The sequence below is a fragment of the Neopsephotus bourkii genome, unplaced genomic scaffold (genome assembly GCF_033783945.1).
Source record: "Neopsephotus bourkii isolate Nb327-2 ecotype Australia unplaced genomic scaffold, CSIRO-AGI_Nbou_v1 NB_1279, whole genome shotgun sequence".
NCBI lineage: Eukaryota > Metazoa > Chordata > Aves > Psittaciformes > Psittacidae > Neopsephotus > Neopsephotus bourkii.
The window spans coordinates 555,232-581,355 of NW_026901764.1; the positions used below are offsets into that span (position 1 = coordinate 555,232).

General features: G+C 39.3%; 2 protein-coding genes across 3 annotated transcripts in view; one reads left to right on the forward strand and one right to left on the reverse strand.

Annotated features, from left to right (window-relative positions):
• Positions 1-18,996, reverse strand: part of CDC73 (cell division cycle 73) — a 112,116-nt gene extending 93,120 nt beyond the window's left edge. The window contains exons 1-7 of the mRNA XM_061365125.1: positions 18,659-18,996; positions 12,927-13,032; positions 12,001-12,070; positions 11,002-11,064; positions 10,867-10,919; positions 10,073-10,161; positions 8,074-8,290 (exon numbers count right to left, since the gene is read on the reverse strand). Coding sequence (XP_061221109.1) covers positions 8,074-8,290; positions 10,073-10,161; positions 10,867-10,919; positions 11,002-11,064; positions 12,001-12,070; positions 12,927-13,032; positions 18,659-18,789 — 729 coding nt within the window. The 5' untranslated portion in view covers positions 18,790-18,996. The remainder of the gene's footprint in view (positions 1-8,073; positions 8,291-10,072; positions 10,162-10,866; positions 10,920-11,001; positions 11,065-12,000; positions 12,071-12,926; positions 13,033-18,658) is intronic.
• Positions 18,997-19,295: 299 nt separating this feature from the next.
• On the forward strand, positions 19,296-24,438 carry GLRX2 (glutaredoxin 2). Of its 2 annotated transcripts, none has more exons than XM_061365130.1 (4): positions 19,296-19,550; positions 20,545-20,611; positions 22,191-22,367; positions 22,873-24,438. In XM_061365130.1, exons 2-4 carry the CDS (start codon positions 20,552-20,554, stop codon positions 23,002-23,004), a joined length of 369 nt encoding a protein of 122 aa, XP_061221114.1. In that variant the 5' UTR covers positions 19,296-19,550; positions 20,545-20,551; the 3' UTR covers positions 23,005-24,438. The 2 variants fall into 2 exon arrangements, with proteins under 2 accessions (XP_061221114.1, XP_061221113.1); XM_061365129.1 differs by lacking the exon at positions 19,296-19,550 and adding an exon at positions 19,862-19,950.
• The last annotated feature ends 1,686 nt before the right edge of the window (positions 24,439-26,124 follow it).

The window sequence follows — 26,124 nt, forward strand, 5'->3', positions numbered from 1 at the left end:
CAGGAAGCATGCTTTATTCTACAGATTCTTCTGACAAATTCAAGGTACCTGTTTACAAAACAAGATTCATTATTGCTCAATAAAAATACATTCTTTATAATCTGGCTATCTTTCCTTTGAATGCTGTATGCAAAACACTTGTACTAGTGCCTGGCAGCAATAGAACAGTCTTCCCAGTTTTAATAAGTAAGCTAATGTAAGATAAAGTGAAGCTGGGAACTTAAGCTATACCACACCATTACGCTTGTGCACTGCCATGCTAAAACCACACACTTGTTCTAGTTGAAAACACTAATGAGGATACTAGCTCCTATAAACCTGGCACACCTTCGCCTTTTCAGTTTCCCTGTTAAATTCACCACCACTATGAATCATAGACTAATTCTGCCACCTAGAGCCCATACGTAAAGTTGCTTTTACAATAAAATTGTTTCTTCTAGAATATCCAAAATTTTACTCCTGGATATTCCAGCTATCAGAAGTGATCAAAATACTACATTAGTCTTTCTAGAAAATTATTATAAATATTTTAGAGTTACGAAATCATAGAAAAGAATTCACCTTTACAATTATTATCACTGTAGTATTAATCCCCTCATAGGTGACTTCACTAGTAAGAATGATCAGAAGAGATCAGAACAAAAATATGAGAACTCAAAATAACTGAAAACAATTATTTCTCACAGGTTTACTTCAAACATGTTAATTACTATTAAGAGGATCAAACCTACAAATAAAATACATTTAATTAAAAGTAAAATCGAGTGTGCAAATACTAATTGCAGTGGTAATATTTTCCTGGTGACAAAAACTTAAAAATATTTACCACCATAAAGATAAGACTCATTTGCAGAAAACGGTAAGTCCTGCTATTTAATACCTATGTATAGGAATAAAGAAAACCACAAAGGAATAGCATTCTGAAATAGTTCAGAGCAAGATACTCAATTAGATAAACCTGTGGTTTGTGGGGTAGACCCAAGGTTTACCTCATACAAGGCAAGCACTAACCCCTCTAGCTCGGTCAGCTACAAACTCCAATCATCTTACTCAGTTCTGGACTTCTCACTACCGTGCCCACAAAAATACCCAGAAGCTGGGGGTGAGGCAGTTAGGAAATACAATCAAGATTATGGAATTTAATACATACAACTCACAGTCATGAGCTACAAAATTAAGTTTGAGCCGAGTCCATTCCTGTCTGCATTAATGTCCTTTTTTGTACATATATAATACATGGAGGACCATTGACTTTTCCATACAAAGAAAAGTATAGATAACTAGGACATTAGAACAGGACTGCAACAACTAAAGGCAGCAAATCTAAAAGTTATTAACATGAAAAAAAGTCAAAAAACTAACCACACAACAACAACAACAACAACAAAAATTTTAACCAATTGCTTGTTCTAAAAAAAATAATAATAATATTTCTGTGCTTTCAAAACAAAGCTTAAGAAAAATGCATGTTGAATAGCCTAGTGTAAGTCTTTCACAGGAGAACAGAAAATATAAAATTATCACAACTAAGGCCTAAAAAACATTCTATGTGATTCAGAATTACTTCTCTATTGGAAAGAAGGCAATTTGTATATATAAAAAAACCAACCCATAATTCAGAATATTCTCTTAAGTCTTTGGTAAGTATTGAACAGGGAAACAATTAACTAACCAGATTGTGAAGAGAATCAAATTGGTCAGTCTGCAGAAGTGAAGAACAAGCAAGTAATGAGTCCTCTGCTTCAACATTTCAGCCTAGACTTAGCAATATGCACATAAACAACTTTATATTGACAAAAGATATAATTTCATAATTCAAAGGTTATGAAACTGGAAGGACCAATTTCCACATAACTCTGATCCCATACCAAGTTTTAGTGATCTAAATAGTTTCTCCATTATTACTGGATGTCTGCATAAGGAGCCCACATTTGATCACTGGTTTTATACACAGCTAATTATATTAGAAAAATGTTTACCTTAACTTCAGATTTCTCATGTCCAACTTTCATGGCTCTGCTTCACTGCTTTTCCCTGGAATGTATCCAGGCACATGGTAATGTTAAGACACTGTACAGGTCACTGCAGATTCCTAGCGCCTTACAAAGTCTTCAGAAGACTTACAGAAAGCTCCAGGAAAACAGTAAAGAAGGGATTTATCTATCTGTGAAAAGACACTCAGAAATTCACAAAGCTAGAAGCTGGACAAGTCCCACCCAGCTGGTGCACACACATATAAATGTGCATCTGTGTCTGGACTCACATACATGAAGTATGTATAGCAATTGTTCCAATCCTAGTCAAAGTGATTTAGAAAGGTTATGTGGTATGATCTTAAAATCTTTTATTAAGTTCGATAGGATGGATTGTATTTTCTCTCCAGTACATAGGCTTAGAGAGAAAACACGAAACAAGAGCACTACCCAAACTTCAGAATTTCAGCAATAATTTATAACATATCCCTTGGCTGAGATGGATTTCATTTTGCCCACAGATGCCCTCCTACTGCTATGCTTTGTATTGGTATCTGGGAAGTCACCGATAACAAACTAGCACTTTGGCCACTACTGCGCAACGCTCATGCAGCATCAAGGCTGTCTCTCCACCATTCCCCCCGCCAGTAGGCTGGGGCTGGGCAAGATTATGAGAGGGGGGACAGCCAGGACAGCTGAACCCTAACTGACCAAAGGCACATTGCATACCATACGATGTGTGCTCAGCAATAAAAGCCAAAAGAGAGGAGGTGAAGGGAGGGGGGTAATCTGTTAATGACATCTGTCCTCTAAAGCAACTGCTGCATGTACTGAAGCCCTGCTTCTGGGGAAGTAGCTGGACATTGCCTGATGATGAGAAGTAGAGAATAAATAATTTATTTTCCTTTGCTTCTGTGTGTGTGTCCTTTGCTTGTCCCTTTATTAAACTGCCTTTATCTTGACCCGCAGGTTTTTTTGCATCTTATTTTCTCCCCACCCTGTCCTGGTGATGAGGGAAGTGATAGAACAGCTCATTGGGCACGGGGCATTCCAACAAGGTCAACACACCACACTTTACAAAGAAAAGGATGGAAGACTTCAAAACAAAACAAAATAAAAAACAAACAGCAAAAATGTCCAGAGCTCATTAATCTTATAAGAACAGTGGCTCATTTCAAAAGGCTGTATGTTCAGAAGGCCACTATTAGTGCATTTCCAAAATTCTAGTTTTAAGATTTCTCCACATTCGAGAAGAGCATGTTCAACCCAGCCCACTCAGTTACCATGCTGCTTATCTAAGAAATATTTCTAAGCAATCTGGGAGATTAACAAAAAATTGTAAAAGATTAAGTACATTGCAAGTCACCAACGAAAATAAGCCCTCCAAACACACCTGTGAATGCTGAAACTCCTGCTTAATTTATTCCTATGGGAAGCATTCAAGTGTCACAAACACATTTACAGTTGAGATGAAATGAGGATGGTTTTCCCTCAGAAAAAATGGCTGAAGCCTGCTACAGGTGATTATAAAGATCAAAGGACTATTCAGGAAGGACACAAAAGTAACCAATTTCAGTTTTAATTCTTTTTCCTAGTTGTTAAATGGTTTATTTAAAAAAACAACAACAGCCAGACATTTATTTAAAAACATGTAAGCAACAGAACTGAAAGCTCTCCAAAGCAGTAATTCAAAACTTAACATTTGATACACTTCTGATGGTAACTATTCTCTACACCTGTACTGCTTCTTATCCCCCAGCACATCCATCTGTATTGGATCTTAACCTAGCAATTCCTTTACCCTGATTTTTACGTCGGTTTGCAAAGATGAAGAATGAAAACTGGACTGCATGAAGAATACAGACAAACAGAAGAGACTAATCTTTTATACCTCAAAGCAACTGTGGCTGTTAAAAGAATGATCAAAGTATTAAGAGGCAAATCTAGTATCAAGTATTTATTATTGGTTTTAAAAAACTCACTAACTTTTCAGTTGGTAAGACTGTCAGTTGACTCACCGCAACTGCAGTGTTATGCTGTACCTCTTTAGCCAAACCTTAAATTGCTTTAAACAATATATCCCCTCAAATAGTTCTAAAATTAAGCTACTATGAGGGGAAAAGAAAAAAACACCTTAAGACTCAATAGATCCAATCTGTCTCTGAGAAGTGATTACATAAAAATGTCACATTATTCATAAAATCTTGAAGACTGCACTACAGACTTGAAGAAGGCCAACAGATATTTAAAACAGACAGTGCAGGATGACTCATCCACTACCAATTAGACTAAACAGTATTTCCAATAGTAGGTAGAACTGCATAATAATCAGGCAGAAAACCATTGAAAAATACCTCAAAAAGGTCTAAACAAAACTCAAATATAAGCAAGCAGACAAATGCAAGTTCTAAAAATCTTAAAACCAAAAGTAGACAAGTGAGCTGAAATGTCTGATTTTACACACAATAGGAACCTCAGAAAAATCAGTAAAAAGACAGCAAGGGCTCAAGGCAGCATCTCATCAAAACAGGATAAGAGGGAGCTGTACAGGTGCATTATAGAAAGCTTTCAGTCAAATAACCTATGAATGACAATCACTGAATAATAGTAACCTGATAACCTGTCCCAAATCATCAGAGCATTAGGGCTATATTGCCAATATGAAGGCAACATCACAGAAACTTCCAAAGAAGGAAACAACAGTGATGAGAGATCCAGTAACTTTGCAGGTTGGATTAAGTGTTAACAAGGGAAGTGATTCAGTGGTTAATTCTTTAGCTATAATAAGTAACTGCTTCTGGGAGCAACTGGCCACAGCAGTCACAAAAGGAAAAGCATCTCTCAATTTAGTCCATTGTACCTATTCTAGAGAGGTAACTGCTGGAGAACATTCTACAACAGGACTATCAATGCACTTAAATTCAACATTCTTGTAAATGGAAAAAAAACCCAAAACAAACAAACAAAAAAAAAACCAAAATGAACACAAACAAACAAAACCCAGCCCTACAGCCACAAAAAAAACCCAACAAAACCACAACATTAATTTCAGTAAGGAGAGCTATATAACAATGAAGATGCTATCAAAAGATAATTAAAAGCAGCATCTAAAAGGGCAGACTGCCACCATCATGAAAACCTTTAAAGATACTAAGAAAGAACACTACATCACTGGAGACCTAAGAAAAAAATAAATTAAAAAAATAAAAAAAACCTGGAGCAGTTCTATAATGTAAAAAAAGGCTTTTTGAACTAAAAATCAAACTTTGGAATCAGAAAATGGGTCCAAAAGGAAAAACAGAAAATACTCCATAAAAATAGTTGTCATTATTATTGCCACCCACATAGAATTTTGAGGACTATCTTGCTCAAAGACAGAGGAAACCTGACAGGAAGTTAATAAGGACAACAGATTATTTTCTTTTTGCTGTGGCCTGATCTTCCTACTGTTTTCCTTTTGCACCTTATACTATCTTGTTTACTACAGAGAACACTGGGAAAGCTCATACACAGAAGATTTTCCTCTGTGGAGAAGAGATCTTGAGGAGCTATCTCAGACTGAAGCAATTCCTGGAAAGAAACAAAACTGATACTTTGTGATTCTCACTCTTTGCTACCATGCACCCAGGAATTCTAAAGGAATTCAGAGATTAAAAAAAAGTCAGACACTACATGGTATGTAACTACAGTTGAAGTGAATTTTGTTTTTAAATATTCTAGGAGGATTCAACAGGCTGCAGATAAATCTGCACCAACCAGAGAGTTAAAATGCAAAAAAAATTATCAGGTACATTAGCAATTCCAGTATCATACTGAAAACTGAAATCAGCATTTCTCAAGGGGTATCTTGCTTCCCTGATCAGAATTCTCCAAATGAACATAAGGAATGATCTGCCTGAGAGAACGTATCTGAGTTTCATAACTTTTGAGAAGTACTTCACAAAGTGCAAAAAATAACAACAAAAACAAACAAAAAAACACAAGCAAACAGAACACAAACAAGAAAACCACGGCCACACTACAGCATACACACTAAACAAAAAAACCCTCCCAGCCAACCTACAAACAAAAAACTCTGAGCCGTTCTGGGATAAATCACACCCTGAGTAACAAGTGATGTTTCCTCATCTACTTACTCTCACTGTTGATTGTACAAAACCATAAACATTATCACTGGATGATTTCTGTCCATGCTATCAAGATAGCCCCTGCAATGCTGCACAAACAGAAATAAAGACTTGCTATTCTGCCCATCATATTCATCGTGCTGTTGAGGTAAATGCATACTGCAGTCCAAGGCCAAAATTTATCTAATTTCTTGTCTTCCTCCCCATGTTAGGTTTTCCTTAAAATTACTAACTCATCTTACCATTCCCACAAGGATACTACAATAAAACATTCAACTCTTCCCCTAGTATGTTTGCAAGTTCCCCTTTGAAGACATGTAAAGTTATGAATGCCATGAATGAATTGCTGAAGGAGAAGCTATCCAAATTCCTACAGTACAAACATTTCCAGTGATTAAAACACTGAAGGCTTTTATCAACAGTTCAGCACTCAGTTTGCTACGTATCTCAGACTCAAAGAAGCAACACTTACTCTGCATGCAGCAGGGTGTACGCACAACGTACCTAGTAATTACCCCATAAATCATAAATTAGATTATTCTACCACTAATGCTGTGAGACCAGATTGCAACAATAAGCACTGCTAAAACTGAGACAAATGAGAACTGGGACCTCATTTGCTTCTAGACGTTACTTTCCTGTGACAGTACCTAAGTGAAGGCAAAAGGATACAATTTGACAACAACCTCAGGAAATCGGACATCTGCAATCATTTAGAAATTGACATGAGAAATCTAGCGCCAAGTATCACTGCAATAAAATCATCCTAACTGTTCAAAGAAAACAAGCTGTCAGGTGTGTTTGCAACCATGTTATGGATGGCACATAACCAAGTGCAGCTAAAGACACGGATTAAAGGAGCATGAAGGGGCAAAAATATACAGAAAAGCCACCGCATGGTAACACTCCCTCGTTTTGTTCATTTTTTTTTCTCTCCCTACTTCTCTGGTGTTTTCCATGGCTTAGCAGCCTTCGGATTTAAAAGGTACATACGTTGCTACTTCTGTCAGTAATTCCCCACTTCTGTTTCAAATCCTTGGACACTTTCATACAGCCTTTCCAACTGTAGGGCTGGCACCAGCTTTGTTCAAAAAGTAAGCAATTACTTAGTATCTTTTAAATATCTAAAGCAAGCTTTCTGAGATACGTTTTAGGCTTACTGTAATGAGGTAAGAACAAACTCTTCTGTCAACAGCCCACCTTTACAAAAGCCTACCTTTACATAGAACTGTCATGCTTTAAGCCCAGAGGGTAACTCAGAAACATGCAGCTGCTCCCTCACTCCCCCCCTCTTTTTCGTCCCCAGGCTCCCAAAGAAATCGAAAGAAGGTATCTCCCACAGCTTGAGATAAGAACAGCCTTGTAACTAACATGTAACACAAAACCACTATTGCTGCCACCAATAATAATGATAAGGAAAATAGCAAGGGGAGAGAACTAAAAAGAGAAAGGAAGAAAAAACCAAAACCAAACCCCAACATTAAACACAAGTGATGGACAATGCAATTGCTCACCACCCGCCAACCATACCCAGCCCGCCCCAAGCAGTGATCTGGGTCTTCCAGGTGACTCCCCCCCAGTTTGCATATTGGGCATGATGTGCTGTGGTATGGAATACCCCTTTGGCTAGTTTGGGTCAGGAGTCTTGTCTCTGCTTCTTCCCTGCTTCTTGTGCCCCCCCTCATTGGCAGAGCATGAGAGATCAATAGTCCTTGATCGGGATAAGCATTTGTTAGCAACAACTATAAACACTGGTGTGCTATCAGCATTGTTCTAAGACTGGAAGCCAAAAACACAGCACTGCACCTGCTACTAAGAAGGAGAAAAATGACCGTTACAGCTGAACCCAGGACAAACACTGAGCATAATCTCCCCAGTCACCTACAGTTACCAAGCTAGAGATACAGGAAAGAGAAAAAGTGATGTGATTTGATATCTGGATCATAAAACCAGCTTCGTATCCAGAGCATTACCTTGCCTGTGCTTTGCAAGATTGTAGTTCTTGTCCTCCATACTCTCTCCCTGCTGACAATATCTCTGGTTACATCCACTTCAGCATCAACAAAACTTCTCTGTTTAAGAGCAGTTATGTCATCATCCAGATCAGTTTTGATAGTGGATCTTTTCTTCGCCATGATTTTTGCTTTGATAGCAGCAATTTTTTCCACTGACATGGCTTCAGACAAGGACCTAAACGAGCAAAAATAAAAGGAGAGACTGAAAGACTGCACAAGCAATTCTTCTGAATGAACTGTGAATGAGTAACTTCATTCTACATAAAGTTTGCGGCTATGCTATAAATTACAAAACAGTCACCTTACACATATTTGAAGATTAATGAGCTTGGTATTGCTGGGCATGAGAACAGAACTTCAGACAAAAGACAGCATCCTAGTTTTAGCATTAAAACCGTCCAAAACCTCTAACTATTAACAAGCAGAAGACTGCAAATGTCAAACATCAGGACTAGCATCACTATTTACATCATCTGAATTTCAGCTCCCCCTTGTTTTTAGTGGATTACAATTTTGTGTCCAGTCAGTAAATCCCTGGCTGTGCCAAGGCTATCAAAACATGAACCTAAATTTCAGCTGAGGTCCTCTTACATAGCCTTCAATACTTGGGAGTCATGGTACCTTCTCAGAGCATGTAGGCCAAACAAACAACAGATGGTAATAATTTTGCCAACACTAATCTGTGTTTGAGGTAGCTCAATTCAGTCCAGGAGTGCAACATTTTTACCTATTTGCTTTTAATTGCAAACACAGAATCTGCTTGCCAAACACTAAGCTGAAGGAAAAAAAAAATAAAATGACTGAACTGCATAATCCTGACTGCACAGAACCAGTTCACTTCTATGCGTTTTTTTTTTTTCTGAGATTACACTGAAAAATTAATACAATCCTGGTTGTGGTCTTTTACAACTAAGCTATTGGAAAGGGAACTTTTTTGTGTTGCTGTTAAAGTACCAACAGTGACAAGCACAGATTTCAAGCTCCACTGCCTGTAAAGTTACTTTGCCTTTTTTTCCTCTTTTTGTTTTCCTTTTTGTTTTTAAGGGCAGTCTTTTACATTCAGTGTAAAAAAAAAAAAAAATAAAAAAAATCACAAATTTCTCAAGAACATAGTTGATCCATCAAGTCAAACTAGTTACCTGCAAAATCCAACAGACAAAACAGTACATTAATTCACACTCACACATAGTTTCCATTTTACGTTATGTGAGCTGACACCCTAAATAAATTAAGCAGCTACCTTTACCTTAAGACTCCTTAACTCAAGTATTTGAAAACAAACTACTAAGAGTCTGGTATCCTATTAAGCCAAGATCCTTAGCATCAACAAGTTCATGCAAGAATTTCCTCCCTGCTTGGCTTTGGGAAGATACAGTGTAAGACTCAAAACTAGTTGTCATTCTTTGCAAAATTCTGGATGGCTACAACTGAAGTGGAAAGGGGACGGGAAAGTTTTCAAGCACTTGAATACTTATTACAATTTATGGCAATGATAGTACATTACCCTCTGTTAGCCTACTAGAGGCATGAAGCTCACCTCTGTAGGGAGTCAGAGGCTTGTGTTACCCTTACAATGTTTTCCATCTTTTGCATACAAGACATTCCTCAATACAGGATATTTTTCTTTAAAAGAAAGATAATCAGCTTCCACTTTCAGTTCTGCATGTTATATTTGACTGCTTTAATAAACACTGTGGCAGAAGAAAGCAGAGATGACAAAGACAACTGTCCACTCTCTTCTGAAGACAAACCAAATTTCATGCCATAACATCTGAACTTCCACTAAACAAGAGTCTGAATAGGCAATAATTTCTGCCTCCTCAGACATTACTAATGATAGCACCTAAGGGAGGAAAACTTCCACTGAGAACTGCTGGACAGAAGTAAAACTGTTGCCTTGAACAGCACAAGAAGTGTTATCAGTCCTTTAATTATCCATAAGAAAAATTATTCCTACCTGATCTGCTCCGTTTGCACGATACCTTCTTTATGTCCTTCCAATCGAGCTGCCAACCGCTCCTTGTCAAGGCGCACACACTCTTCATCCTAGCAGTAACAGTAATGTTTAATTTTTTGTACATTCTCTTCAGAAAAAAATAAGCACTCTGAATATAGGTACAGACAGATTTACAGCAGCTCAGAGGAAACACCTGAATGAGCATAGTTTAAAAAAAAAAAATACTCAGAAAACAGCAAGCCAGACTTTAAAATCAGAGCTAAGAAATACAGTCTGTCCAATAACTGGACATATTACTTATATTCAAGAGACACTTGTGAAAATACAGTGTTAAATTATTTACCTAAGACACAGCTTCACAAAAGAGTAATCACAGGGACAGTTTCATATACTGTTCCCATGTGAAAGAACTTAGCAGGTAAAACAAGTAAGAATCCATCACTAGAGATAAGACTGGGATTTAGTTAAAATGCCAACTCATGGATGGCAAATAACTCTAAGTCGTTAAAGAGCACTTTCATTCCCATCCCATAACTCTTTGACAGGTTACAACAACAGGTACTTATACATACGTGGTCAAGCTTTTCCCTTTCATGCTACAACATATATCTAGCAACTAAAATTCCAAGTTTCAATCAGAGGCTTAAGTCCAACCTTTTTCCAGTTCATGTTCACACTAACAAAAGTCCTGTGTGCACACAGAGGACAGGTAGCCCAACTGAACTGCTACAAAAAACAGATACTGTTACTTATCACCACCCACAATGTGCAGCAATGATAGTTATTCTCATTACCTCTATTCTTGGTTTCTTTGCTTCAGCTAGTATTTCATCTGCTGCTCTTTTAACTAAAAGAAAAAGAGGACATTAAGAACGCGAGTAGTAGACTCATAAAATAATCATCAAAGTTATTTTTTAGTTAAACTGTACCTTGAGTGGACCGTTGTAGACCAATTTCAAGTGGAGCACTTCTGTCTATGCTTGATGAGGTTGCTGTAATCAAACAGAACATTTCATTTAAGTACAAGACTTGCAAAAGTATTTCAGTATAAAAGGAAAAAGATATATTGTGACAAGGAAATTCTAACTACATATTAGGTAGCAAAGGCAGTCAAACACTGGCACTGGAGATATTCAGAACCTGAATGAATATGAAGTCAAAGTTGGCCTTCCTTTGAAAAGGGGGTTGAACCAGATGACTTACTGCAGTCCCTTCCAACATAAATTGGTCAGTGATTCTATGAGCTGTATATACCACATAAAAGAAAACAAAGCCACAAAGATAGGTACTTTATAACCTGGGATCAAGATCTACTAGTTTGTCCAGTTTTGGGAATAAAAACATCATGCTGGTCTCTAAAATATGTTGATATAAAAAATGGTTCACTGCTTATATTACAGAAATAATATCATATTCCACTATACCTGAAATTGTAAGACCACCTGCAAAACAGAGCAACTTAAAGCCATATTTATCTTTCTCTCATCACAGAAACCTCTCTTCTGATTATTGTTAACAAATAAGTTGATAGAATAGTAGACAAATCTGCCAGACTGACAAAGCAGTGACTTGATGTATTTCACTATACTGAACATTTTATCCTACACCCTTATTGCATCATGATCAATGCACTACCAAGAATTTCCCAATCTAGACAGAAAAAATACAAACACTAAGCATTGTAACACACAGCTATCTACCAAAGCATGTAGTAATGTGGCTCCTTTCTAAGCACCATAAAAATTATTTTTTAACACTGTTCTGAACGTAAAAGAAATCCTAATTTCATTTGACAAACTTGAACATATTCAGCTAACCTGCTAACTGATCATTGTTAACCATCCTTTCCCTCCTATGCTTCACTTGTGTCATAAATCAGAAGCAGTAGCACACACCATGTGTGTAAGTTAAAAGAAAGTATCACTCACATGTTTCACCATTTAGGTATGCAAGCAGGTCTTTCCTATCAGGTCTTCTTACCACAGGAATGTTTTCAGTCTGAAAAGATAGTAGACTTGACATTAAATTGTTACTCCATCAGAAAGCCTCTTGCTGATGTTTTTTCACTTTTAGTGAAAATTACTCATGCTCACAGAGACAGGAATACCTGTCCTGCCTCCCAAAAAGATCAAGCTTAAAAATACAATTACTTCCTAGGGGATGTTCCACTACACAATATGAAACATGTTGCCTGCTATAAAACCAAAAGGATAGCCTTTTTCCTCCTTCACTTCAAATTTGCAAGTAAGATTAAGAACTTGCTTTTCACACACACACTTCTTTGCCAGGGGTCAATGTTGATACACATAAATCATGTATTTCAATTTTGTCTTTCTGGGTACACACAACATGCAACACTGCTATACCAGGTAACCATGGAATATAGGGGAAAATGAAACATGGGCTCATAGAAATCAACTGGAAATCAAAAGGACTTTCTCAGTTGGCCTATCATTATTTGTAGAGTTTATTCAATAATTTATTGAATTAGATTGCATAATTCCAGGTCCACTCCAATGTTATTCTGCTGAACTTTTCTCCGTTTTGTAGATCCTTGCACTCTTGGGCACTAAAGGATCATCTGAATTGGGATTGCACAACAGAGTGCAGATTGACAGAAGTACTTTAGAAATAGTTAGGGCTAGAGACAGCTGTGACCATAGAACATGAAGAGAAATGCTCCCATTACTGTTAAATTCAACCTGGTGGATCGAAGGGATAATCTGTTAGGGAATGTAATATCAAGAAAAATACTCTACCTCGACAAGTATTGCGACTTGATCACTTCGTTGCATATCTTTTTCCCTTTCCCTAGTCAAATTCATACACTTAAATGCTACTCTGATTTACTTACCGCAGCACGGCGGACATAAACAGGATGTGAAAGGTGCACATTATTAAGCAGGAACAAGATAGAATCCAAAGTGTAGTATTCCCTGGGTTGTCCCTCTTTCCCAGTCCTGTAAAATCATGAAATAAAGATTTTAACATTTAACCTCTCCATCTCTCTCTCTCATACACAATTTTTTAGCAAAGTTCTCAATTCTTTTCAGATGAAAGTTCAAAAAGCAAGCAGTGAGATTATTACCAGACTACTGCCAAAACTAGTGAACCATCAATTGTGTTCATTAAGAGCAAAAGATACATGTTCTGGCAGCCTTGTTACTTAATTATAAAAACTGTCCAAAATAATCCAAAGTAAGAGCTGGACGGGTTATAAAACATACACGAAGCAAGACTTCGGAAAGTGTAAGAACACATGCTCCCACATCTCAAACATACTTATTCTGATTATCAAAGGAACTGTCTACCTTATTTGGGACAGCTAGAGGAACGTAACTGAACTGCAAATGGAAAAAAATAATTAAATAAAACATCATATTACGTGCTTTTCAGGTATAATGGGACAGAATTTTCACCACTAGAGAAAACACAATGAAGAACTCTGAATACAATGAAGCTCCACGAAGTGTAGAGAACAAAAAGTTTGAAATGGTGCCAGAAGGTCAAAACAAGGAGTAGAGAGAAACTAATTGCACACAAGACCACCAAAAGTGAAACACACTACAAAATCACAACTCCAATAATGAAGACAGGTAACTTCAGAGCAACATAACATCAAGTTCAATCTCAGTTTCAAAACGGCTTGTTTGAAAGATGACTTTTAAATCTAAGAAGGAATCTGTTCTGTACAGCAATTTGAAAAGCAGAACAAAACCAACTACAACAAAAAACAATCCCACAAAACAAGGCTAAACAAAAACTGTAGTTTCAGCATGGCTGCATGTGTGTCAAATGCAATTCCTCCCTCACATACACATTCACCACTTCATGCTATTATTACAAGATGTTGTAGGAGAAGGAATGCTTGTCCCCATTTCTGAACAAAGTCTGCTCCCTAAAAATTTTTACTCTCTGATCAGTTAAAATATTCCGCCATATTCACAGCCCCCAGTGGGACCAGCAATTCCACTGCCCAGATTGGAGATCTGTCAGATCCCAGCTCCAAGCAGGACAGGGCTTCCTCTGTGCAGCCCAGCATCCATCTCCAACTAGCCATAGCACACAGATCACCTCAAAGCCTGAGGAAGTCAACCCACCAGAAAAACATGACACAATTGTAGAATTTAAGACTAGCACTGAAATTCTACCAAACCAGAGATTTCAGGAAGAAATACTTTCACTAAAACTGTAAGAGTGTTTCCATTCAAGTGCAGTAGCTTTACTCATAGCTCACCATCAGCATCAAAACATGAAGCACAGAAGTGCCAACCTCACAGGTGAAAGGAAGAATTAGAAAAACTCAAGCATAACTTCTTGCATCTGAAAGAGTTACACAAACATATACTAAATGCAACAGAAGTGCAAACCTCTCATCTCCATATTGTGGATATAATGCCACTACTGCTTTTCTTCCAATCACTATTTTCTTCCAATTACAATTATCTAGAATGGAAGTGTCCAATAACCTGTTCAGAAATGGCAGTAAGACTGAAAACACTACTTTCATAATGATGCCTGAGAAAAACAAAACATGAATAACATGCAGTAAGAAGTGATTCCAAATATAAGGAGAGTGCTACAGTAAGGTATCTCTCCATCACCGTTCCTTCCTTCCAAGAACTTCCAAAACTTGCTGCAAGGGGTAGGGTGTGCATGTATGGCTTTTTGCTGAAGAGCAAAGGGAAGAGACATAGTATCTTTCAACCGCTAAGAAGTCAAAAGTTGTCCTCACAATTACAGCCAACAGAACTGGATTCCTCAGCAAGGAACTGTTTGAGTATCTTAATGTTTCACTGCTATCTTTGATGAGGTGATATCTAAACATATTCTGAGCACTGGTAAAACCCTTAGTCCACATATGCTTGGCTCTGAAGTGAAGCCTATGTCACATGATACAGTTGTTACTTCATTTTGGGTGATACGGTTTAGTGTGAGGTGTCCCTGCCCATAGAAAGGGGGTTGGAATTTGATGATCTTAAGGTCCTTTCCAACCCTAGCTATTCTATGATTTTATGATTTTAAACCCAACATTTTAGATTATCTCACTTCAGAATAATTCATTATTTCTTTGAAGTGTGCCATATCCATTGACTGTTATATAAAAAGTCCAGCTGGTCATCTATTCAAGCTTTAGCAATATTTAGCAATAAATGGCATAAGTTAGAAAATAAGTACTGAAGAGTTACCTATTAATTTGAAAATACAGTATTACAAACCTATAGGCATTGCCAAAGCTCAGCAGGGCATATCTGATACTTCATCACTTAAGACACACACACAAGAAATCCCCATGCTCATTACAGTTCTAAGAGGATGCGTTATTAGGAGGACAAGATATTGCACAATGAAAGGAAAGCATCAGATGGACAAGCAATTGTATGCAAGGAGAAAATCTAAGTCTAAGCTGACATTTCAGCATAACTTTGAGCTCCTTTCAGATTTTCCACACATAAAGAACCCTCTCAAAAAAGAACTAAAAGCAAGATGACCCAGAGGTTCAATTGCTTTGTTCAATTTACAAACATCTCAAATAGCCAAAGAAATTAATTATCTTATTTCCTATATTCAGTAATGGCATCATTTACTTAAGACGAAAATAACCCCAAAATCTTATGATTCAGACCCTAAGAAGTCAGTAGTTACATTTCTGCTTTAAGTTATTAAGAATTGTATCTCCTAAACAAACAAAAGTCCAGCTTAAAAATTGAGAAAATGTTTACATAATGCAAGAAGGAGTTTCACCTGCTTGTTTTTAACTCCAGAAATGTATTTCCTGCTCATTCATTCCCCCTCAAGCTGTGGGTGTCAGGAATCCGTTCATTTCTAACTGCTTTATTTCCTCTTTCATGTTTCAAAGCATGAATTTTTATAGAGGTACTAGAGACCTGCTTTCTTTCATGGATGAGACAGTAAACTTTAAAAATACGAAACTAGGTTTGCAGAGTACCACATAAATTAGTATACCCATGACCAGCTGCTCACTGGTTTAAAACTCAGCTGTACAAGCCTCTCTAATGGGTAAACAAAGCAAAGTTTCTCTGTTAGACTGATTGTTTCCTTCAGTTTTGAAACAGATGCTATAGTCTTCAAGGGCCATTAGATCAAAAGACACAGAACACCTAATCACAGACCATCTAGCCTTCATGTGCCAGCAAGAGCACTCATACAATTATTATCTGAAGACTAACCTGGATTAAATTTAATTTCTGCCTTTTTTTTTTTTTTTCCCCCTCTGGGTTACTTTGAACTTGGCTCTGTTTCTCAGGCTGATTCACTGCTGGGTTGACACTTGCGCTACCACAGAGAGAAGGCAGTGCAGGGCAGTGCTGCTGACTTCTGCCAGCTTAGCTGCTTAAGGAGCCACAGTCTTAAATGTCTAGTGGGACTACTACTTCTAATTCTAGCAGGGACAGAATGCCACCATGGCAGTTGGACTTGTATTAATCTCTCCAGACTGGCAGCTGAGATGCAATTACAGCAACCACACTGTTGACACCTAGAAAAGAAATCAAGATTTGCTTCATGAAAGACTAAGCCACTAACAACTGCTCAGTGCAAGCATAGTTTGGATCCTGTCAAGTGACCTGAATATAAAAGTGTTTGGAAGCGTTCCTCATAAATCCCGTCATAAGTCTGGAAATTACATAAATTAACAGCCTCTAAACTGTGGTGTCAAAGCTACAGAGTACGGCTTGCATAACTGGTCTCATTTTTGCAATGTCTTCAACGTAATTAGACACAAATAATTCCATGGTAGTTCACAAGAAACACTGCAAGTGGTCTGATCCTATGAAAAGTTCAGACACTACTCGTCTAAACTGAGTAGCTAACTAATTTACTTCACACAAGCCAAACAACAAAAAACGTCCAAATCCTACAACACATTTGCTGGAAAGGCTGAGGACACAGATATTATGAGGTTACAGCTGTTCTGCAACAGTAGAGTTAGGCTAGTATATCTGTTTCTCTGTTCCCTACAGAGGAGCAACGAAATTTGTCTCTCTGGTTAGCCATTACTCACTACTGCTTGGGAAAAATCAACTTGCAGCAAGGAAACCATCACAATTGTCTATACAGTTGCTCAGCAAAAACAGAAGATGTTTCAAGAATTTGAAAACTTAACTGCTTATACAAATATTTTTCTTCTTCAGTCTAGCTATCAGCATTCACCCCTCAGCCAGAAAAAGCAAATAAATTCAAAATGAGTTTCTGAAAGCTTGAACTAAGTAGTAAAATAGCACATTTCTACTTTTAAACACAGAGAAATGTAAACTCAGCCTTACAATAAATCTGTCCATAAGTTAACTCCAACAAAAAGGTTTTTTTCTCAAACTAAAAGTCGGGATATTGGATCAATACTTAAATTCTTATCATAGCTATGAAAACTAAACAAAACAATCCCTGATTATAGACTGAAGTAGAAGGGTGGGGTTTTGAGAAATCTGCAGATTCTTCTAATTGTCCAGGCTTGACAGGACACTCTGATCAGTACCTCAAACATTTACTACCTGATACTTAACAATAAGTATTTTTTTTTCTCTTGGGCTTAAAAGAGATTCATCGAATCCTTCTGTTAGGACATTAAAAGCAAACAGCTGCTTGTTTTTAATTCAGGAGAATTCAGAAGAAATCCAGAAGAAAGGAGAATTAAAAGCTCTCTTGCACTGCAAGAAATACATCCCATACCAGAAAATTCAACAGGTACAAAGCTTCCTTTTCTAGAAGTTTCCTAAAAATAAGCAATTAATCTAATATAAGCATTTAACTAGCAGAAATGGTGTCTCTGCTTGTTTATTATGATAACACCAGCTTGCATTAGGTCCAGCACAGGAAGAAGCCTCAGCTCGGAGCAGCTGAGGAGCAATGCATCTCCATAGTTCAACAAGGCTGGCAGGGGACCACAGAGGGAGCCTCGATTTGGACCTCACTGACTTTCCTACACCAGAGTAAAGCTCCAGGAAATGAAAAGTAGCCCGGATAAACTAAAACAGTAAGTACATAACCTCTAATTTGCATACAGATAAAAAAATCCCCAAACTTGGAGAAGCTACTTCCTCCGATCTCATCGCATGAGCCCGCAAGCGACCCTCCAGTCTGCCCAGGTGGCACGCAAAGGCCGAGAGCCAAGACAAGGCCGCACCGCGGACCCACTGCTCTTCCGGCGCGGGGCAGGGGCACCGGGCAGGGGCACCGGGCGGGGTTCTGGCAACCTTCCTGAAAGGACCAGCGATACCTCCCTGACCTACCGCGCTGCCAACAGCACAGGGGAAGGGTATCGCCCTACGCAACGCGCAGGGCATCAGCGGAATAGGCCGCTGGACACCCCACCGGGACACCGCGCCCAGGCGGAAAGGAAGCGCACGGCCCTGGTGAGCTCCCGAGGGGCCCTACCGGGCGGTGGGAATCAGACCACCCGCCCACCCCGCTCCCTATAAAGCAGCGGAAGACAACAGGAGGGAGGATCCCCCTCCCCACTCCCCAGGCGCTCCCCCACAACTTCAGGGCAACTTCTTCCTCCGCCCCGCGCCCGTTTCTTCCCCGGGCGAGCAGCCGCCCGCCGTCCGCCATGGCCCCGCCGCTCACCCCCAGATGACATAGTTGGTCTTGACATTCTTGGGCCAGGAGAACTCGCCGAAAATCACCTCGTCCCCCTTCACCACAATTTCCTTCTTCTGCGTGTTGTACTGCCGCAGCACGCTCAGCACGTCCGCCATTTTCGCTCCGCAGCCACCGGCCGCTGCCGCTCCGGCCCCTCCACCAGCCGCGCAAGGACCCCTCCGACAGGACCCAGGCTGCCCTCCGCGAACGCCTGAGTAACACCACTACCTCCGCCGCCTCCAGGGGGCGACGCGAACCGGTTGCCATGGAGCAACGCGACCCCACCCTCAGGGTGGCACCCGGCTGATTTGGTTAAGGCCCCGCCCACGCCGCTTCTAATGCTGGGGTCCGAACCCGGCTTAGAGTGGCGGGGTTTGGTCGGTATCGCCACGAGCGTAAAGAGAGCTAAAGGCATTGGTGGCACAGGCTCTCCCAAAGTCATTGCCAACCGGCCACTCTGCACGCCGGGCCTACACCGGCCCTCCGCTGGGCAGCCGGAGCGTAACGGCCGTGGGGCGACATCGCCCCTCACGGTCATGGTGCCCTCGCGCGGCAGCACCGTCACGGCCTTAGAGGCTGGTTATATCCTCGTGAGGGGGATTGCGTGGGGCGCAGAGGGTCACGACCGGCTCGTGGCCGCTGGTGTCGTGCGGTCCCGGTACGGGCAGAGTCCCCACCGCACCGCGGTGTCGGGCAGGCGCAGAAAGCAGCAAGCCTTTTCGGCGTCACGTTAGCAGCTGCAGCCCAGGAGCCCGCCTGTGCCACCCGCACCCCGGCTAGTCAGCGCTTGGTCGGTAGCACTGGGCCAGCATCGCCTCATCGAGACAGTCGGGCAGGAGCTCCCACAAGAAGGCGGTGTACGCACTTCAGATTGCAGGTCAAAAAGAAAACCACCTCGAACCTGGGTACGAAGGGGAGGAAATAAAAGAGGAAAATATCTGCTTTATCAAACAAAGGCGCAGTTTAATTCTGACAGGAATAAGCCCTTAAAACACCACACAACAAAGTGATTAAATATCGGCTCTACACCGTCACTGGAAGGACCCGTCGCCCGCCGGGAGTACCCCTGCCAGTGGCGCCTCAGGACACCGGCAGCCTGCTGGGCACCCCTACGCCCCTCTAAGAGGCGGTGCGGGGACCTGCGAGCGGGGTCGGACCGTTGTGAGGACTGCAGAGAAGCCCGGCCCCTTCCTCTTGGCTGCCATGGCCCTGCAGGGGGCGTTGCGACGGGTGGTGACGGGGCTGGGTTGCGGGCAGGTCGCTCTGTCCGTCCGTCGGTAGGTGCGATCGGGATCTGCGGGGTCGGAGTTCTCCCCCGGCACCTTGGGCCTGGTACGGATCGTGTTTTAAGCCTTTTTGGCCTTTGAACGCTCGCTGTCGGTGGAGCAGCCCTCCAGCATCGGAACGGCAGGCACCGGGGCCGCTCGGGCTGTGGCAGCGCAGGGGTGCGGCCGGTATGGGGGCGCGCAGGCCTCGGAGCTGCACGTCTGTTCGACCCGCTCTACTGATGAAAACGAGAGAGTTCCTTTCCCTTAGAGTCGGGGGGTGAGGCTGAGCACAGCCCGGTGCCGGTTTTGGCACGTGTGTCTGTATTATCGGGGGGGGGGGGGGGGAGAGGAACGTATTTTTCTTATCGAGACAGTCGTTTTGGTTATTTTTATAGTCTGCACCATCCGTCTCTTCATTTTCATCTTCCTGCATGTATGTGAGAATTAGCATGGCTGTGGGTACTGCAGCTGCAGAAAAATGACACATATAATGTAGAAATCACATTGACTGTTAGAACAGTACAAAGTGAACCTTTAATTCGTGAAATATAAAATGTGTCATTTGTTTGAAAACTCACGTATCTGACTTTAATTTCCGTTTAGTTTTAGAATGGGGAATGATCAGACTACTGTGGGATTGTCTAATGATGCCACTGTGAATCAAATACAGGTAACATCATTAATGCAGTTCTTTTTTTCAACATTTCTGAAAGCCATAGTTACTTAAAAGCTTTTCTGATTTATACTAAGAAATTCTGTAAATAATTCTACAATTCGACCTGATTTTTATGTTTAGTAAGTAATTTATCCACAGCCCTGGAACTTGCTCTTCCTAGGCTGCATCCATTTTACATCTTTTGCAGACCTCTACTCAAATTCAGTAGTGCTATCAGTACTGGGGACTAAGTCTTGGAAAATTACTGTCATTAAGTAAAGTTTAAACATCTAAAGAGTAAGTTGGTTTTTAGAGTAAACTTTCTGATAATACATGAAGGCCTGAAATGACTTTGAATTTATAGTAAAGTAAAAGTGTGGTTGTCCGAAGTTCAATCCTTGGACTTCAATTTAGTTGCCTCCTCAATGCAAACCACTGTTCTTCATAGCCAGTTTATAAGAAAATTGCAAGATCACAAATTTAAGAGAAAGAACACTCTGTAGGGCAGTAAGTACAATTTCCACAGGGGTGGAAAAAATAACCCTTTTGTCATTCTGCTTGCCACCAGCACATCATGCTTGCCTGATGGACAGGGAAAGCTGTACTAAATAGTTCAAGGAGATACAGCTTGTTTGCCATATTGTAGGAGGTCTGTGACTACAGAGCTAAAGCAGGCTCAGGGTTGGCACCATTGCATGACAGTCACAACACATGCCTCTCAATCATTCTCCCTTTCAGAGTCAAGTCCAGGTCAGACACAGCTTCACAAGTGCCAGCAGTGCTTCTCATAGCGATTGTTAATGTCAACTCTCTTTCTCTGCTCTCACAAAATCATAGCATTCCTGAAAGTCAGATACTGCTCAGTTTTAACTGATTCCTGGTATTCCACTCAAAAGAAAAGAGCATACCTTTAACTGAAAAGCTCAAGTGGAGAAGTCACTTTTATGTTCTGTGTAGCTCTGCAAACTGCTAAAGTTGCATCTCACTGCTTATTGCACTTGTGCAGACACTTTTTGGGATTTGGCCAAGTGCATCTGAACTTGAGGTTAAAAGCCTGACTTTCTTAGTAGTCGAGTAGGAAGCAATTTTTCTTCTGATGCATCCCTAAAGGAGGTGTTAGGCCACCACAGAGGCTTCGAAGCAGATGTAGGGTGGATATGTTTTACACTCACCATACAGGTGATGATATCTTAACGGATGCCTTGATAGAGGAAGTTGCTGTTCTGCTCCTTGTTTTTAAAGAGTAATAGTTCATTCCTCACCTTAAGATTCTTGTGGCTCTAGATTAGAATTAGGGAAAATTTAGAAGCTTAGCTAGCTTTTCACTTTACCTTAAAAACTGAAAAAAAAAGTATAATGTTTTGGAAAACAATTCAAAAACAGCAAGCCATTGCTGTAGTATGGCTGGGAACTCCTCAGCTGTCCCTGTTTAAAAATACTTCAGAAGGCTTTTTACAGAATAATTTTCCATTATTTCTTACTGTAATAGCAGACTTGTAACTTCTACATTTGTTTTCATGACTGCTTGATACTGTTGAAATACACTGACTGAAAAACAAAACACACTGACTTCAACATTCTTTTGAGCATACAGGAGATTATTTCAGACAACTGCGTGGTGATTTTCTCCAAAACAACATGCTCCTACTGCATAATGGCAAAAAAGCTTTTTGAGAGTATAAATGTGAATTATACAGCTGTGGAACTGGACATGAATACAAATGGAAGTCAGATCCAAGACATTCTTGAGCAGATGACCGGTGGCAGAACCGTAAGTATCTGTTCTTACATGTAACAAGCAAAGTAAGAATTTACACTACACTTGTTTCTCATGAGTTATGACCATGTCAAGTTCTTTGCTTTTTCAAGACACGTAACTTGGGATACAAGATCATAAATTAAATACAGGGTACTGCAGAAGGGTTCTGTACTGTCTCTGCCTATTGAGACCTTCACCCTGAGGGTGCCACTTTGAGATATCAAAGTCAGTTTTCATTTGTATAGATGTACATACACCTTGTAATTTCTTAATTTTATATAGTCTCACTTGACTCAGTTATTTTAATACAATTTCCCATATACTCTATGCCCCATTTGAGGGGCAAGTGAACAGTTTCCAATCTCTGTAAATATTACAGAAATGTATGAGTTGTAGAGGAGTATTAAATATGCATATGTAAGAACTCAACTGTTTTGTGTATACTACAGTCCATGTGGGGTCGTTTAGGTTTTATCTTTTATTGAAGTAACTAACATAATTTTAATTTTCCTGATAGGTCCCAAGAGTGTTTGTCAATGGGTCTTTTGTTGGAGGTGCTACAGATACTCAAAGGCTTCATGAGGAAGGCAAACTGCTGCCTTTAATTCATCAATGTCAGGTGAAAAGTAAAACCCAATCAGCTGCTTAGCTTAGTCTTCCTTTGTATAACAGAATTATAGACAACTTAGAAGATCACAGATACATGCTACATCAGCTGGAATCAACAACTTCAAGCCATGGATTTCCAAATCATAGATAATTTTCTGACACAGATGCTTTATGGACTTGACAAATTACATGCCTCAGCTTTCCTACAACCAAAATGGTGATCAAAACCACTATGGAACTCTCGGGGCTCTAAGTGTGACAAAGTGATGTCATTTTGTTGCTGTTACAATGCTGATGCTATGTTTCAGAGAAGCATTAATTGTAGAAGAATAATCCTGTATTTTTTCTGATGCAAATTAGTTTGCATTCTAGCCTTGTTCAAATGGTCAGTTTAATGGTTCTTTTAAAGTAAATTCTTCTGAATGTCACATTGTAGTAATGATGAAAGTATGAAGCAAAATAAGTTTGTAGTGATACTGTGTATGCATGTCTGCCTCTTCCATATCCATATGATATGATTCCATATCAGCATCTGATCATCTAGCTATGAAATTGTATGTCCAGTTGTGAGAAAAAAGGGAATAAAGACTCTTGCAGCGTTTGAAGGGTAGGTAATGTCTTTCATCTTTTTTCTGCACTATGAAGTATCAGTCTATACAGTCATTCAGAAATATGACAAAATACAGCTTCTAGGGAAGCCAGACAGCTCACTATCACTAAACTCTGCACCTACAAATTGCGTTATGATCAATCCAATGCTATTTTGAAACTTAAAACCAAGTAAAATAACTCTAATATGCGTAGTTTATTTAGTTCTTGAATTCTACAGTCAGAATGCAGTTTACTAGCGATTTGAACTTGCAGTTAAATGCCTAAAACACCCAAATTCAATAGTTTCAGTACAATGCAAATCCAAAGCCAGACCAATGCCAAGACTCTTCGTTATTTCAAGTTCATATAGAAGTAGAAAATTATATCCCATTCTTCAGTAAAAGGGACCATTACATTACTACAGGTGCACAGTTTAGAATCAAAACATTAGTCAGTGAATTTTTACTCACTTCTTGTAAGACTCCTGTTTTTACTATCGCTTTCAGCACTATGCATCTAAGCTACTTTTTTCCCCCCAAGGGAGGAAAAACGTCACATTTATCTCCAACTCCAGATAACTAGGACTGTAAAAATATCATTTAAATTTGACAGCTTCATTTTTGTGATGGGGGTTTGAAAGAAGTTTAAACCACATAATTTGTACAGTCTTTAGTATACAGGTGGCTGCAGTGTGCATCTTTTAACATGTTAATCAGCTAATTAAACATGTAAATGTTGGTTTTATCACTGTGGTTTACTGTATTTTCCTAGTTTCATCATTGCTTTGTTAAAATTTTGTTTACAAGGACACACTCATGGTGAACACACACAAATGTGCCTCTCTCTCTAAATATATACTTAATAAAGCAATTTGTTTTGCACATATGGCGGTAACTAAGTATTCTTTTTCTCTGTGTAGAATTCTTAGGCCAGTTCATGTTATCTCAGATTAACGGTAATTTTGTACCTGAAACCTGGTAAGTCCATCATGTAAAAATAATAGTATACAAAGGATTTTTTCAAAGACCTTTCTGTTCTGCTCCCTGTTAAAGGAAACAAAAACAAAACCCAGAATACCAACAAACCAGAAAGTCCCAAAACAGTAGTCTAAAATAACCCTTTGAGTTCTAAGTTTCAGAACTCCCAGGGCATTGTCACTTAAGCCAACACTCTATTCCAGCTGATAAGAAAGGATGCTGTATGCCTGCAAATCCAAATGAGTGCCCACTTGTTAAAAAAGATATGTCCTAAGGCACTCAAAAGGGTTAATTATGTTTCTTTTTAGGCATATTAAGGCTCCACATCCAAATAGTTTCATTTCTCATTAATTCTGTAACAATTCATAGAAAGTAGCAGCAAGACAGTGCAGTCACTATTGGTTGGCACAAAGCCATGATGTTTAAGTTATTTAAACAAGATACGGCAATTAAAGTGTGGTTCTACTCTAGAAAAAGGAAAAAAAAACGGGGAGAGAACAAAAAATAGTAATTTAAAATTCCTGTGGATTTTGCTGAGCATTGTCTCCAGGACAAAGCTGTTCATCTTAAAATAATGCTTGCTCTGGGATCTGAACGTTAAAACTTATTTACCAAAAGGATCTGTACTTAAGACAAAGCTGCTAATCCACTTTACATACCATGCTCCTAAAGAAGCCTGAAAAGCTGGAAACATCAAATCATTGAACGAAGCAGATACAGCTGTGAAATGTACCCGTCTGTTGCTTCTTCATAAAGAATTATTTTTAAAGAGTAGAACTGCACTTTTATAGGAGAACATAATAGGAAAGACATTTTATTTGTAACTAGTTGTGCTTAAGAAGATTGTAGCATTAGGAAAACAGGTACTTATATTCATTATTTGTTAATGAAGCATTTGTAAAATTCTCAACGTACCACATATATAAATGCAAATATATGTATTTAAACTCAGAATAAATACCTAAAGAAACCACACCTTACGGGATCAAAATTATAAATCCCAATGTAAGCACACATATTTAAAGACACCAAACCGTCTGCTGAAATTAGCTAATCTTACATCTTAGCTCAGAGCAGCACATCCGTAATACACTGTCCTTGTGTTTTACTTTTCCCCCTGTAACTGACTCAGCAATTTTGTACACTGTACTGGACCATGATAAGATAAAATCTCTACAATCCCAGCAATAAAGTTATTAAATCATCTTACTTACAGTGTGTTTGTCTACTGTGAGCTACAGCAAGTAGCAAAATAACCCCATAAACTAAGTAAACACTTAAAAAAAAAAAAAAAGATGAAAAGCAAAAGCAAGACAAACGATTCTTTCCTTTGGTTTACTTCTACAGCCCATTATTTGAAGATTTTTTCTTTTACTGCAAAGAAGCTGCCCATTTCTCTGCAACATTAATTGCAATGTTTCCCTGATTCTGCATATAACAGAATGGAAAGCTCCAACCCACTGAAATAATTCTAGGAAAAAGCTTTAAATTTAAAAGGCCAATTTTAAGTGGTTACTTCATAAAAATAAAGCCATTCACAGGCAGACACTTGATTCTTGCAAATAACCAAAGTATACTTTTGTCACTGATTT